The 14,670-nt window shown below is 33.7% G+C and overlaps 1 protein-coding gene across 1 annotated transcript; it reads right to left on the reverse strand.

Annotated features, from left to right (window-relative positions):
- Positions 1 to 4,579: 4,579 nt before the first annotated feature.
- Positions 4,580 to 10,075, reverse strand: LOC102609950 (uncharacterized). Its single transcript, XM_006473616.3, has 3 exons — positions 9,859 to 10,075; positions 9,438 to 9,534; positions 4,580 to 8,154 (listed from the first exon to the last, which is right to left on the reverse strand). Exon 3 carries the CDS (start codon positions 8,040 to 8,042, stop codon positions 4,926 to 4,928), a length of 3,117 nt encoding a protein of 1,038 aa, XP_006473679.2. The 5' UTR covers positions 8,043 to 8,154; positions 9,438 to 9,534; positions 9,859 to 10,075; the 3' UTR covers positions 4,580 to 4,925.
- Between the last annotated feature and the right edge of the window lie 4,595 nt (positions 10,076 to 14,670).

Raw genomic sequence — 14,670 nt, forward strand, 5'->3', positions numbered from 1 at the left:
TGCCTCAAAAGTAAATTAAACTCGAGAATTCCATAAACACTAAGCCTGCCTTATATCTTGAAGTTCTAAAAATAAGTACAATCGACTTTAAATGTGTTGTGCAAAGCATCATCCTAATTAATTTACAAGGCGTTGTGCACACAATAGCTTAAGATTCAAAGAGTATGCTACTAATTGCGCAACCAATAGATGTGCTTCATTAGCTATAAATAGCCATCACCATTTGTAATTACATTCAATTTAAGAATCAATTGAGAAATGAAATAAAGAAGCACTTTTAATACTTCTCAATTAAATTCATCACATCTATCAGCACGACTATGCTTTAGTATAAGAAGTATCTTATTCCCTTATACTCTTTATTTTATCTATTTATTTAATAAAACTATCCTATAAGTATGCTCTATAGTTGCCATTAAATTGAATTTTCCACATCATAAAATAAGGATGGGTATAATATTTCTGCGTTTATTTTCTACAAACATTATCAGCAAAGTCTAAAGACAAAATATTGAAGATAAAGGCTTAGAGGATCAATCATGAATTGGGATGAAAGTACCTTAACAAAACTCGTGTATCTACAACAAAGTAAACAATGATAAAATGTATGTATGTATATATTTGTTATGAAAAAAAAAAACAATGATGATTTTTGTTCATTAAATTTACCGCACCAACAATTATCATATATTTTAAACTCTTGGCAGGTGATATGTTTACCACACGTTTTGCAGAGTATTACTTTGATGAGATATGTTTTCCTCCATTAGGAGAGAGAAAATACCTCTTGGGGTAAGGCATGATCTTTCTGAGAAAGTATCAAGTAGGTCTTATTTATATCAAACCTGTATTTGTAAAAAATTTAAACTACCAAATTTGCCTGTAACTATTGCAGGTTTTTATTTTTATTTATTTTTAAATCTTTTGCAAGTTTTAACAACTACCAAATTTACCTACAATCTACAATGATTTTTTTGAGGGTTCCAACATTTAAAATCACAAATATTAAAAAAATACTTTCAATAATACATAAAAAATTAATATAATTCAAATTATTAATTTTTAGCGTAACCTAAAAAATTTACATAAGATACTCAATTCTATATTTATCAATATAAATAAAAAATTAAAGTTTCAATATTAAAACAAATACATAAAATATGTCAATCTAACATAAAATATTTTTGTTAGCAAACCATCATTACTAAAATCATTGCCTTGCTTCATTTTTAATCAATGTACAAGTATTGCCAACAATATTAACAAGTAAATTTTAAACAGCTACTGTTAACAATTATTTAAACAAATAAAAATCTAACTTTAGTGAGCAATCACTAGGTTCAAGTCATTAAAGCAAAACAAACAAAACTAATCAAATTAAAATAAAATAAAATATTAGCAATATTAAACTTGAAAATTATGAATATATATGTATGTATATAATTATTCTCAAATGCGAGTATCCTCATTTTTTTAAAATATGTACAAGATGTTAACCGCGTAGCTTAATAGAATTAATTTTCAGTGCACTATCGAACTGTACAAATTAATAGTATTAAAAACTAACTTTATTAAACAACAAGACTTAATAGTGTATTTGTATGAAAAATATGAGCGCACTGACACTAGAAAATGACTACACACACACACACACACTAGAACGAGTCGGGCATGCAGATGCAGTGAGTTAGACTATGTTTTATAAATTAAGAAGATTAGGGCATGAGTAATATTTTTAGCTTACGTGTATTTATGCTTAAATTTATTAATGTAATTTTTATAATTAAAACTAAAAGCATAAATAAATAAAAATGCGGGTCGGCAGATACCCACATGATTTTTTTCTCAATAATAAATTCATTCGTAACTCGCAACAGATTTAAATTTGAAATTCTAAACCAACCTGCAATGTGAAAAATTACTTGCAGCAGGTGGGTTCGTAGATAATTTTGCTATTCATATCTCTATGTAAAGTGCGAACAATAATTTATTTGTAACTATTAGCAAATGCATCTATGGATACGATAAATGTACCCAAGTCAGCTATTAATGTACCTTGTAGATCATTGTTGCTCTTGAGGAATAATTTATGAGCATCTAAGAAATTGTCTACTGTATGCTTGAAGTGTGGTAGACTACTTTGTTCAAAGATTCCTTAAAGAGAGGAAGGTTATTAGTCATGGTCCTGCTGTAAATTAGGCTCCAAATGAATGAATGGTCTTCGAAAAATTATCAGAGACCTTGATGAAATAATATCTCTATGAATATAAGGTCTTGATAAGATCTAGACTTAGTGAAGTTTCTATTGACTTTGGGTAATATTTTAGAAGGCATTTGGTCTTTGATGAGATCAAAAATCCTAAAAGACCTTTTAATTGGTATTAGCTTAAAAAAATGAAATGTCTTTACTTACACATGAAAGAGTGGAATCATAAAAAATGTTCTCGTTGATTTTTTGTGTTCACAAGTAGCTATTGAAATATGAGTAATGATATAGCTACAAACTCTTGTACAAACTTATTTTGTACAAACTGACGTGGCATGATAAGATTGGTTGAATAAAAATATAAAATAATAAAAACAAATCATGTGGGCCAAGTGATATTTAATTCAACCAATCTTATCATGCCACGTCAGTTTGTACAAAATAAGTTTGTACAAGAGTTTGTGACTGTATCATTACTCTTGAAATATAGTTTAGTATTAAGATTATTTTATCTTGTGAACTAACAAAAATTTTAGATCTTGATGGTGATGAATATGCAATTTTTTTTTTTATTAGCCTTATAAAACTCATATGTGGACAAGATATCTTTTCTAATTATTTTGTAGGACTATTAACAACAACTTCCTTACATCAACATATGAGGTGATATTGTATTGTATTCACATATGTTAGTATTAGGGGAAGAACCGAGCAACCATCAAGAGCGTTGATCGATGGAGCACTGATTAGGAGCTTAATCTCTCTTGAGAAGAACTTACGCAAATAATCTAGACAAATGTGCATTGTACTCTTTTTTTCTTGACTAGGTTTTGATCCCTCCAGGTTTTAGAGGCAAAGGTTTTGAGCGAGGCAGTTCATTAAATCATATTTCTTTTGCCTGGGGTTTTTCTCCTATATGATTTTTCTTTAGCAAATGTTAAGTACAATTCATCAAGTGGTAGATATTCAAGAGAAAGTGTTACGAGATATATCTATCCACCTTTTGATAAAAATATTGTGTGTTTCACATTAATGACTTTACGAAATGAATTACAAAAATAACTACATGATTTATGATGTGTGTATATCACACTTCTGAAAACATATTATAAATTGCGTATCACACTAATTGATTCACAAAATTTTATGAGGACAACACCTTAAAATTTAAAGAGTGTGTTACTGAATGCATGACTAATTTATATACTTCATTAGTTATATATAACCATCACCATTTGTAATTACGTTTAATTCATAAATGAATTGAGAAATGAAATAGAGAACCACTTTGTATACTTCTTAATTAGATTCACGATATATAATTGTTATTTCTTGATTTGTATGAATGGTAGGGTTAAATAAAAAAATAAATAGAAGCTACTTGTGATAAGTTGCTGGGGGGATTATAAACGAATGGTAATGCTGGTGACAGAGAATCAGTTTTCGCGCCAGCGGGGTCCTTCGATGCAATTTCTTTGTGTTACCCTCTGCATTCTGCAAGGCCTCCATCAATTCAGGTGCCAATCCAAATGCATCCACGCGTACCAAGTTTTTCTTATTAACGAAGTATAGATATAAGACTTTTGTTATATTACATAATGATGTAACATACATGATTATGTAGCAACCGTTTAATGAAAATTTAATAGTTGTAGAAATATAAGATAATAAAATCATATTATTTATATAATTGTTGAATTTTCATCTAACGATTGTTAAATAATCATATATGTTACATCATTAGGTAACATAATAATCTCCTTAATATAATATACAAGCGCCAAGTGTGTAGAATTTACTAAATCTTAGATTTTTTTTTGGGGGGGGGGGGGGGGGGGGATTTTTTTCGGGTAGGCTGCGTGTATATCAACAATTGGGCATTAGCGTTGACCGTCCGTGACGGTGACGTTTGCGGGAGTGCAGTTGCCGACTGCGTGTGACTTTTCTTTGATACAGAAACTGAGTGCATGTACAAGCTGCCAATTTTGACAAAAGAGGGATGATTTTCATCTATTAAACTCGCAATTTTTGGTGGATCTTACCAAAACACAAGACTCGTACTATTAATATATATATATATATATATAGAACGATTGAGGCACGGATGTCATGATCTATAATATAAGATTCGAGAACGTCCGCAGCAGATTTCAAGGCAAGCTAAATTGAGATTAACGGGCAAAAATAGAAGTTAATTGGGACAAATCCTTAGCTTAGGTTTGCTTTCCCCTACAGCACGCAGGACAAAAGCACGGGAGAATATAACAGCCCAAACTCTAAAGAGCCAATCAGAGATGAATGTCCAACTTTCAATCTTTCATCACTGCCCATGGAATTCCTTTCAAGCACCACAGACAAACAAACAAACAAACATGGTAGAAAAGACAAGCTCCTTTAAATTTCTGTGATGTATACGGGAAAAGTTACAGCTACAGCCTACATGTACCATGTCTTACTATGGTTGCAAACTTGCAATGGCCTTCTATTAAACACAGAAATGAAAAATTTGAAATAAAACAAAGTTAATAACAATTAAACCTAACTTTTCCTTCAGCAATTAATCTCACGAACTATATTACAATCATAATCCCCTCGTTTTATTGAGTTCTAATTCCCCTCCCGTTAGAGCCAATGGGCTTTAATCGCTCTTCTCAATCAGCTTGATTGGATATTTGAACTGATTCCGAGAGAGGCAGAAGCAAAGATGAATATAAACTTACTAATTCCATGGAGGCTGCTGATGTCTATAATTTAACGAGTAGGTTTCCCACCCACCATCCGGTTCTTTTCTCTTCCCGCCAGCCCCAGAACTTGAGGAGGGTTGTGAGCTGGTCCTCAAATGCTCCTCCATCGACCTGCCTTGACCTGGCATGAAAAGCTGCCTCAAACCAAGAGAGTCTCTGTTTCCTCCCTCAGTTGGGAAACCAGAATTAAGGTCAAAGTTAGGGCGTAACGGCCCAGTTATAGCAGAGGGCGCACCAGCCACGCTCACAATAAATGGTGGCGGTTGGGAGTAAGATGGTGGGACAGCTGCTGCAGAACCCACAATCTGAGGTACAACAGGGGCTCCTCTTGAGTCCACCATATAAGGAATTGTGCTACCAGGTCCATACATTGGTGAAGAGTAAGACAACGTAGATGCTGCTGCAAATCCATTGTACCCAAAAAGAGGAGAATTAGAGTAAGCTGCGGGCGGGCCCAATCCCAAAACACCTCCACCTCTTGCCAGGTTGCCATCCATTGCAGTCTCAAGAGATTTGCCATTTGGCAAGCATGAAATCTGAGGAATAAACTCCTTCCTATTGACTTCCACTCTGGCACCCATGATAGATATGACAGGATCATCTGGTTTAGGCAATCCAAAAGGATTAACACTTTGAGAAGATTTACCGTGATAGGGCCCTGGATCTGGCGTATCATTCTGCAAAAAGGGTCTATCATTCAAGTCAAAGTTCCTCAGCAAAGGCTGCATTGACGATGATGAGGAAGCAGGAGACGGGCTGCGATGGCCATTCCGGTTATAGAGAAGCCGTCTCTCCATCCTCAAATCTGAAGGAGGAGCATCACTATCATCACTGATACGATTTAAATCCAGATTGAGCCTCTCCGATCTTCTTGGACTCACTTCCACGGAAGATTCTGCAGATTGGAGGCCAGATGAGACTGGAATCTGTTTCTCCGGTATAAGATCAGCAAGTTTCTCATCTTCAGACTCGGCCACATTCAGGTCAATATCAAGGCAGTCCTGCCTCTGTTTTGAACTGTTGTTGGCGCCCCCAACAATGAGAGTTGTCTTATCACTGTCAGAAATTCGGCGAGGGGACGCTGGACGGAAAGCACTAGTAGCAGCTGTTCCTTTCCATCCAAGAGTCCCCTCAAACTGCAAAGGGGCTACAGGCAATCCAGGAGCTACCGCTGGTCTTGAAGCAGAAACAACAGAAACAGGAGTAGAGACATGGTTGACAGGATTAACAGGATTATCCATATCATCTGAACAGACTTCTTGATTCAGATCAAAATCACAAAGGCCTTTATCTCGGTTAACCTCAGGTTCTCGAGCCGCTTCTGTCACCTGAGAGGAATCCATATCAGCAATGCCATTTTCTGGTTCAGCTACTCTATTGTCTGAGTTAATTAACTGCCCCTCACCCTCAGGATATGCCTCAGCAGAATAATTTCGTTCCGTTGGCAGCTCCTTCACTGGAACCTCATCCGCTAGATCCAGTTTTTCATTTACAGAATCTGGGCTTTCCGGTGGCCTAATTCCACCACCCAAAATTTTATCAGAAGAACTGCATGATGGTTCTCTATATTCCAAGGCAACTTTTCGAGCAACTTCCAAGGCATCAACTATGCCATACTCAAGTTCAATATCAGACTCTCTCCTATTAGTTGCATCAGGATTCCGGGTAGCCATTGTAGCTTTTGAAAAATGAAAATCATTTCTTGAATCAGAATCTCCATCACTAACATGATCCTTGTCTTTATCAGCTGCTCCAATGTCTTTTATCCTGGAAAAAGAAGTCTCTAAATCCTTATGTTTTCCATATGTACACTCATTGCCAGAAGAATCCTGCATGGCATCAGATTGATAATCATCATCTTCACCAGTTGGCTTGAACATTGGTGTGCTGCAATTGTTTATGACTTGCACATCATCCATCCTATTTTTTGGCTCAGATGCAAGCTTCCTCAGATCACCAAGAGCAGGATCTTTTGGATCCAAGTCACCCTCATCAGTATCAAAATGCTTTCCTACAGCTGATCCAGTCATAATTTCATGAGCACTTGCAACCTCCACAGCCGAAGAAACATTTCTAGACTCCACCGTACTAGAGGAGGCAAATGCTTTTTCACAGATATTTTCCGGGAAGCTGCTGACCTTGGGCACATGCTTTTCATCTTTAGAGAACTCATTCGTTTTCAGAGTATCAGACTGCTCTTCTTTGCAACACTGTTTTGGAGCAGGAGACCTACAGGCCTCAACAGATGAAATTGTTTCGACAGTACCCTCAGGGAATTTGTCTTCCATTGCAGAATTTTCAAGGACAGAATTAGACAATTTGGAAGTGGCCACATGATCTGGAGGTTTATCCTCCATGTCAGTGTCATCTAACTTTCCATGGGAGCATAGTTCATTATTATCAGTTTTAGTCTTTACATCTTCCTCCTTTTCTGGTTGAAGACATTCTGAATTTACAGGCAACTTTTCTGGTCCAGAAGGTTCAGCTCCATTATTTTCTTCATTGACACTACCTTGAGGAAGAGGAACATCTATTGCAGAAGATTCTGTCCTACTTTCATTCGCCTGTATTGAACTAACTGCAGTGTTATCATCTTGAGAGAACCCAACACACTTAACATCATGGTCAAGGGCTTCACTAACCCTACCCTGGTTCCAACTATCAAATAGTGCCCTTGCTCTATCTTGAACCTGAGAGCTACTATGTCCAAGAAGACTCTTGACAGTAATCCAGATCCCCGAAGAAACAGATAGTTCATAGTCTATATGCAATTTCTCAAGTGCTCCCATCATTGCAGTAATTGACTCCTCTACAAAGCCTTCGTTTGTGTTATTTCCAAACTTTTGAACTTGCTTCAGCCATCTATCGATTAACCCTAATCCATCTAATTGAATAAAACGATCAAGACAATCCCTGTTCTCAGTGGCAGAAAGGGCACTTGCAACAACAGCCCACTGCCTAGTTGCATCCCCAATGTTCTTCACAACCAAATCTTTCTCCTTCTGCATGATGCCAACCAGCTCCTCAACTCGAGAAGGGACCGTAAGCCCATCTTTCATCTTGGTTAGTGAAAAGAAATCCTCAAGTGTCATAGTGCTTCACATACCGTGCTTCCAAGCATTAGTGAAATCAACAAAACACGCTAATAATTTTTCTTCCATCAAGAACTGCAAATATCCTTCAGGACAATACTTATGAGATACCCTGCAGAAAACAACATAAAATGCCTAAGCATGCAATTTTGGGATGTGTATGAGAGTTCAGACATTGAAATCAGAGATTGTACTCAGAAGCACAAGCTACAATAATAAGAAATCCTTAATTAATATCATAAAGTCGAGTTTCACTCATCTTAACATGACAAATAGTACAGTAGACAATAGTACAGAAGCTAAACAACTGTGAAAAAATTCTGTAAAGGCATAAATTACAAAGGAAAACAATCTATTACACAAGTAAATTGCTAGAATGATTGTACCAAGGTCATCTGATAAATAAGACATGCCATGAGAGCTAAACAAAAATATTGAAATATTTGATGCTTCGAGTATATATCAAACTCACAAATTTAACCAACAAATCAAATAAAAGGATTTCATCGCTGACTGAATAATCTACATTAAAAACAACATTTCTGCTACATTATAAAAGCAAGCAAACTAAAAATAATAATTAGAAAGATAAAAGCACGAGTCTACTGTTGTTGTTTATATAAGCCAAACAGGACTAAAGCATACGTATAGACCAAGAAGACTACATCACGGACTTTCGGATGATAATACATTGAAAGCGTAGCAATAGCATACATATAGAAAAGAGAATAAGCATATTACTGATGATGTCAAATCACAGAATCTGCTATCTAGCAGTTACTCTCTATGAGTATACACATTTCCCAAGGAAAGATAAAGATGTTCTCTCAATTAATCCATCTTATTCCGCACAATAAAGAGGCCTTGACTTATAGCTTGAAAAAGTCAAATAGATCTCTGTAATTTATTTCTTAAACTAACATTAATGCAAGAAATATACACAATTTCCTTAAGCAAACATTATACGATGATACTACCCTCACATGCAAGTTATATATTATGCTAAAAAACCAATGTCAACATATCCTAAATTCATCCACCAGCCAATTGAATGACTGCATCACACATCAAAGAAAAATGTTGAGGTTGATCACGTAATTTATTAAGTTATACAATCTAATATGACGCATCGGATACCACAGAGACGCCAAGCATTTGTTCATGAAGTAGCCAATGTACCAAAGGTAGAAGGAATTCAACAGACAACAGTAAAACAAACAAAATATAAACAGAAAGAGTAGTATCATGACATAATAGATCATATAAAGTTATGGCTTTTTCTTATTCGTTAAAGTGAAAAATTAAAAAAAAAAAAAATTATCAATGAGCAAAACACATAGCAAGCCCCAACAGATGGATATGGAATGTATAACAAAAGCTAAAGTAGTAGATTACCAGTCAGTTCAATGCCCCATTTTGCAGCAGTGAAACTATCTAAAGATGAAAAATTTCCTTCCAATCAGAAACACCAATTAGTAATTGAATATCAAACCTGGAAAAAAAAAACATGCCAATTTAATTGAACATCAAATTAATCCAACAATGAGCAATATAGAAGCCAATCTGATTAAAATTAAGACAAGAGATGGTGACGAGTGTTAGAAGATCGAACCAGCGAAGCTATACAAAAACCCTAACTTTAGAATGGTGTGGTGTGAATTTAGAAGATATGTAATAAAATTTAATAAGATGTATAAGAATTAATACTGAGAGATAGTGATTAATAACGGAAGTACTAAATACGCAAACGAACTGATAACCAACTAATTAAAATTGGGGAAAAAAAATTGAAATTATGAGCGTACAGATAGTTCACCTTCGTAAAACATTCATCGAATGATACGAAACCCTAGTTTCGAGTCAGGCACAATTAATTAGAATAAGCAAAATTCCCTCAAGTGTTTGAAACTCAATCACTCGCTAAACCGAAGAGTGTTTATTCTCTCTCCTTTTTCGAAGAACCAGGGAGAGCAGCGTTTCTTCTTCTTCCTTGTTTTTTTTTTTTAATTTAAAAAAAAAATTAATTTACGAGTTACGAGTTAATTTTGTCAATTCACTGGTCGGTTTTAGTTCGCTATTTTGTTAGTCACACGCGTGAAGCGTGAGTGTGTGGATAAGGGTTCGGGTCGGATCGGATGGGTTTTTAAAAAATAAAAGAACTGGCTTGTCCGGTCAATCGGTAACGGCATATTTATAGGGAATATAATTAAAAAGACAGGAGTGGCACCAAAAACTGTCAACTCTGGTATGCTTTTTGTGGGGCATTTTGTAATGAGTTTCGCTGAAAGAGGGTGGTGAGGTGGACAAGGACACAAGGTCTAAGCTAAACCTTTGAAAAGGAAGATGATGCGGCTATCCTTGTCATCGTCTGTGCCTTGTGGGCTGCTCACTGTAGAAAGCACGTGTGTGTACACGTGTGCAAATTATTTAGCTTTAGAGGTGGGTACGGATTCCATGCAATCGAGTACATTATGGCCCATCGTGATTGATGGCCCACTTCAATGATATCACATCGCCATGTCTGTTGCTTCTAAATGGGACAGAGATTTTGATTTTAATTTTGTGCGACGGTAATTTATATCTGTCAGATAATTTATTCTAAGAAAAAGATCTCTTCTGAACATAAAAGATTTGTTCATTAATGCCTTTTGAGAAATTGTCTGGAATATTGGAAATTCTATAGAAAATAAAACCATATTAATGTCGCTTGTTAAGTTTCCTTGAACTTTTAAGTTTGATTTACTAATGTTTGCTTGAATCAAATTTTGAATTTTCCATAGATACAATGTTGAGATGCCGAATTTATATTTTAATTAATGTGATATTTAAGAATCTCAAATTTATATATATATATATATATATATTAATTACTGAGATTTATTATGATTTCAAAAACAAATCACCTGATGTGAAGCTAAATTTGGTTATATTCTGCTAATGGCAGCTAGTGAATCAAGTGAGTTTTGAGCTTCCTATAAATTGACGTTTTGACTTCTTTTGTTTTGTGAGGGACCTCATCCTACTCTATTAGGTGAAAAAGATGAAAATTGGTTGCCTTTTTATATCCTAAAATGGACAATTTCTTTATAACATAAGCAACTTCCATAACAAAATGACTTCATTAATTAATTGAAATTGACTATGGAAGTTAATGATTTGGTACAGAGCTATTTGAAGTATTGTTCAAGGACCTGGTCTAGGGCCACTTCGGCCTTGGCCGAAGTGGTGGCAGCTGCCCTCACAAGCATTGTGAGGGCAACGGTTCTAGCCCCCACAAAAGCATTGTGGGGGCTAAATGTTCTTTATATTTAAAAATCATTCTCCCTTGTGAAATGCAAGTGGAGTATAGACATCCCTCTCTTGTGAGGAATTATTTGTCTGGGTATGTACTTTATAGAATTCATTGTAATAATGTAAGTCTCAATCATGTATATCTAATTGTAAATATCAGCGTAATATTTCTGCCACAATAAGCAGTTGTTGTAAATATCTGTGTAATACAATAAAATGATGATTAATAAAAAAAAAAGGAGGGGAGGTGATCGATAGGGTTGGCAGAGAGTGGCCCCCAAGCCTATATCATTATAAATAAGCCCAAATCCTTTAAGAGCCAAGCCGAGCTTGGACCTGGATTTTTTATTAATTATGAAAAAAAATTTAACAGAGTACAAAAATTAAAATTAAAGATAATTATCCAATACATTATAGAATAATAATCTAATATATAAAATATTAGTAATACAACATAACAAATCATAAATACTAATATAAAAATATTAATTTTATATTTTGAGTTTTTTCTTTTTTAATTGGATTTTTTTAATTTATAAATTAAAAAGTTTGAGCTTTCCTAGGCCTTTAACTAGGCTCAATCTTTGCGGGTTTTATATTTTTCGGTTTATATGTAAGTCCAACTTATGCGGACTAAGCTTTAGGCCTGTAAGGCTTTTTTACCAGTCCTAACGATCAACATTCTTATACTTATTCCCGGTACTTTGTTTATGTTTCCTTACTCTCTATATCTCTGTCATAATTACTTAAGGAGAGGGGATGGGGAGTCCAAAGGGTTCTCGATTTTTGAATAATTGATACTTTTATTTTTTGAACTTAATTTAATCATATTAAAGTAAAAATATAAAATTATATTACCAACAAAAAATTATAAAAGTAAATTAAAGTAATTAAAATCATTTCCATGAAACTAAGCCCATGTCATCAACACTATAAGAAAATCTGTGAAATTAAAAAAAAAATTTCAAATTTGAACACATCCATAAAAATGACAATATCTCTTATATTAACATTAATTCATTACAAGAGTCACAAAATATAAATTATCAATCAAAAGTATCTCTTAAGTCTTATCTATGAATAAAATAATTTTGTCGAATTTCATTCAAGTGTTGATATAACCTATTATTTATATTATTTTTTTAAATATTATGATATTTGTTATTTTACATCCATATCTTACAATAAAAAATTTAAATATATTCACTACAAGTTTAGAAAAAAATAAAATAAAAATTAAAAAGGGAAAATATAAAATGGGGAGGAAATGGAGATTTCATCGAATTCCCGTGTTTTCTTTGAAAAAAATACTAAGTATTAAATTATTTCTATCCATTCTTCGAATAAAAAGCTAGTTGCAAAATTAATCTTATGCTCTCCCCGAACTGGAAAAAAATAAATAAATAACTAAATAAAATCCGCGGGAGCTCCATTCTAGCTGAAATTTCTGCCATTCCTAAAGTTGGGTACACATTTATACAAAAGCCAACGACATCTCAATTTTGTACTTCTACATTTATTTAGTAAAGAAGGTTTTAGATGGGTAATATAACTCAAATCCACGATCCTGAATTGCAGTTATAATACGGAAGGGCATTTTTAGCCGTAGGATTCGATCCAACGGTCACTTTACATTTTGATTAAGTAATTGACCCAACCCAATTCAATATCGAATCCAATCGTCGTATGGGTATTGCAGCCGCCGGAGCCCCGTCCTAACGCACTCCCCCCATTTGCAACGACAAAAACCCATCATGAAGCAAAATCCCATTTGAAAATAAATTGACATTTATTCTGATACAATAACTTTTAAGATAAAATTAAAAATTAAGTACAACATGAAAACTTCAAAATCAAGTTGATTGATTAAATTGACACTGTTAACTACATTTTATCCCACATACTGAAATATAAAGAGCACATTTCATTCCATTCCATTCCATTAGTAAGAATAAGAGCAAGACTATTGGTAAAGAGTACGTTTCATTCCAATAGTGAGAATAAGAGCAAGATTATTCGAACACGTTAATTTTCTCTTTACATCTTTTTTAATTAAAAACTTTATTACCTAAATAAATTTTAGAAACAATTACTTAATTAACCATTTCTTCTTATTTTTTTTTCAATTTTACAAATGCTCATCAATTCATTCATATATATATATTTTTATCTATAAATATTTGATATTATTAACTAAAAGCAACAAAATCAACAATTAAAAATAAGCATTAATAAATTTTTATCAACTATAAAAATTACAAAATATCAAAAAACTAATTTTTACTAAATACAGAAGCTAATAGAAATCAAGAAAAAGAAAATATATAGAAAACATGAGAGAGAAATCATTATATATTAAGAAAAACTAAAAAAATGAATTCAAAATAGAATGAAATTGAGTGTTGGTTTATAGAATGTGAGTGAAATTTGATTTTTAAATTGTAAATTTTTAAGAATGAATTTATTTTTTAAAATAGGTATAAAGAAAAATTTGACGAGTTCAAATAGTCTCACCCTGAAAATAAAGATTAACAAAATTTTCTCTCAACAATTGGATTATCAATTTGCACGCCTTTGTCGATTTTTTGAACATCTACTTCTACGACTTCTTTTGCTAGAGAGTAAGATAATTCACCATCTACTTGCACAAGAAATGGATCAAAATCATCATATACAAAAATTATGAATTAATTGAATTTAATTAACATTAATTAGGAAGTCAATATAGGGATCTAAAATAAATAATTAAATAGGATGAAGATTGATCAGCATGCAACTCACGTGAATAAAGAAACTCGATGGCTCTGGCGGCTGTGCAAATCAATTATGATTCCTGAAATTTGGTAACTTTGACTTGAATCAAGCTGTGCAACAAAGAAACTCGATGGCTCTGGCGGCTGTGCAAATCAATTCTGATTCCTGAAATTTGGAAACTTTGACTTGAATCAAGCTGTGCAATAAAGAAACTCGATGGCTCTGGCGGCTGTGCAAATCAATTCTGATTCCTGAAATTTGGAAACTTTGACTTGAATCAAGCTGTGCAATCACCGAACAAAGTTTTCTGCCTCTAAAATCTGATTACACAGCTTTAATCATTTTTCTTTTGGTAGTTTTAGAGTAGGGTCAACCGTATGCATGGTGTTACAATCGTTTTCGATTCTTATCACATGCATCCGACGGTTTATTTGTCTGCTCTACGTTGGAGATGTTCCAACGTAGCTGCTGCCTTTTAACTATTATACAAAGTTAAAAACTCTACGGTGTAGGACCAAATGTCGAGAATCAATTATTTATCCAAAATATAAAGTGACAGTCAGATTAAATCCAACGGCAAAAT

The sequence above is a fragment of the Citrus sinensis genome, chromosome 5 (genome assembly GCF_022201045.2).
Source record: "Citrus sinensis cultivar Valencia sweet orange chromosome 5, DVS_A1.0, whole genome shotgun sequence".
NCBI classification, from domain to species: Eukaryota; Viridiplantae; Streptophyta; class Magnoliopsida; order Sapindales; family Rutaceae; genus Citrus; species Citrus sinensis.

Bases quoted from the DNA above. Each gene is read 5' to 3' on its own strand.
- LOC102609950 (XM_006473616.3), bottom strand. From the start codon at position 8,042: ATGACACTTGAGGATTTCTTTTCACTAACCAAGATGAAAGATGGGCTT.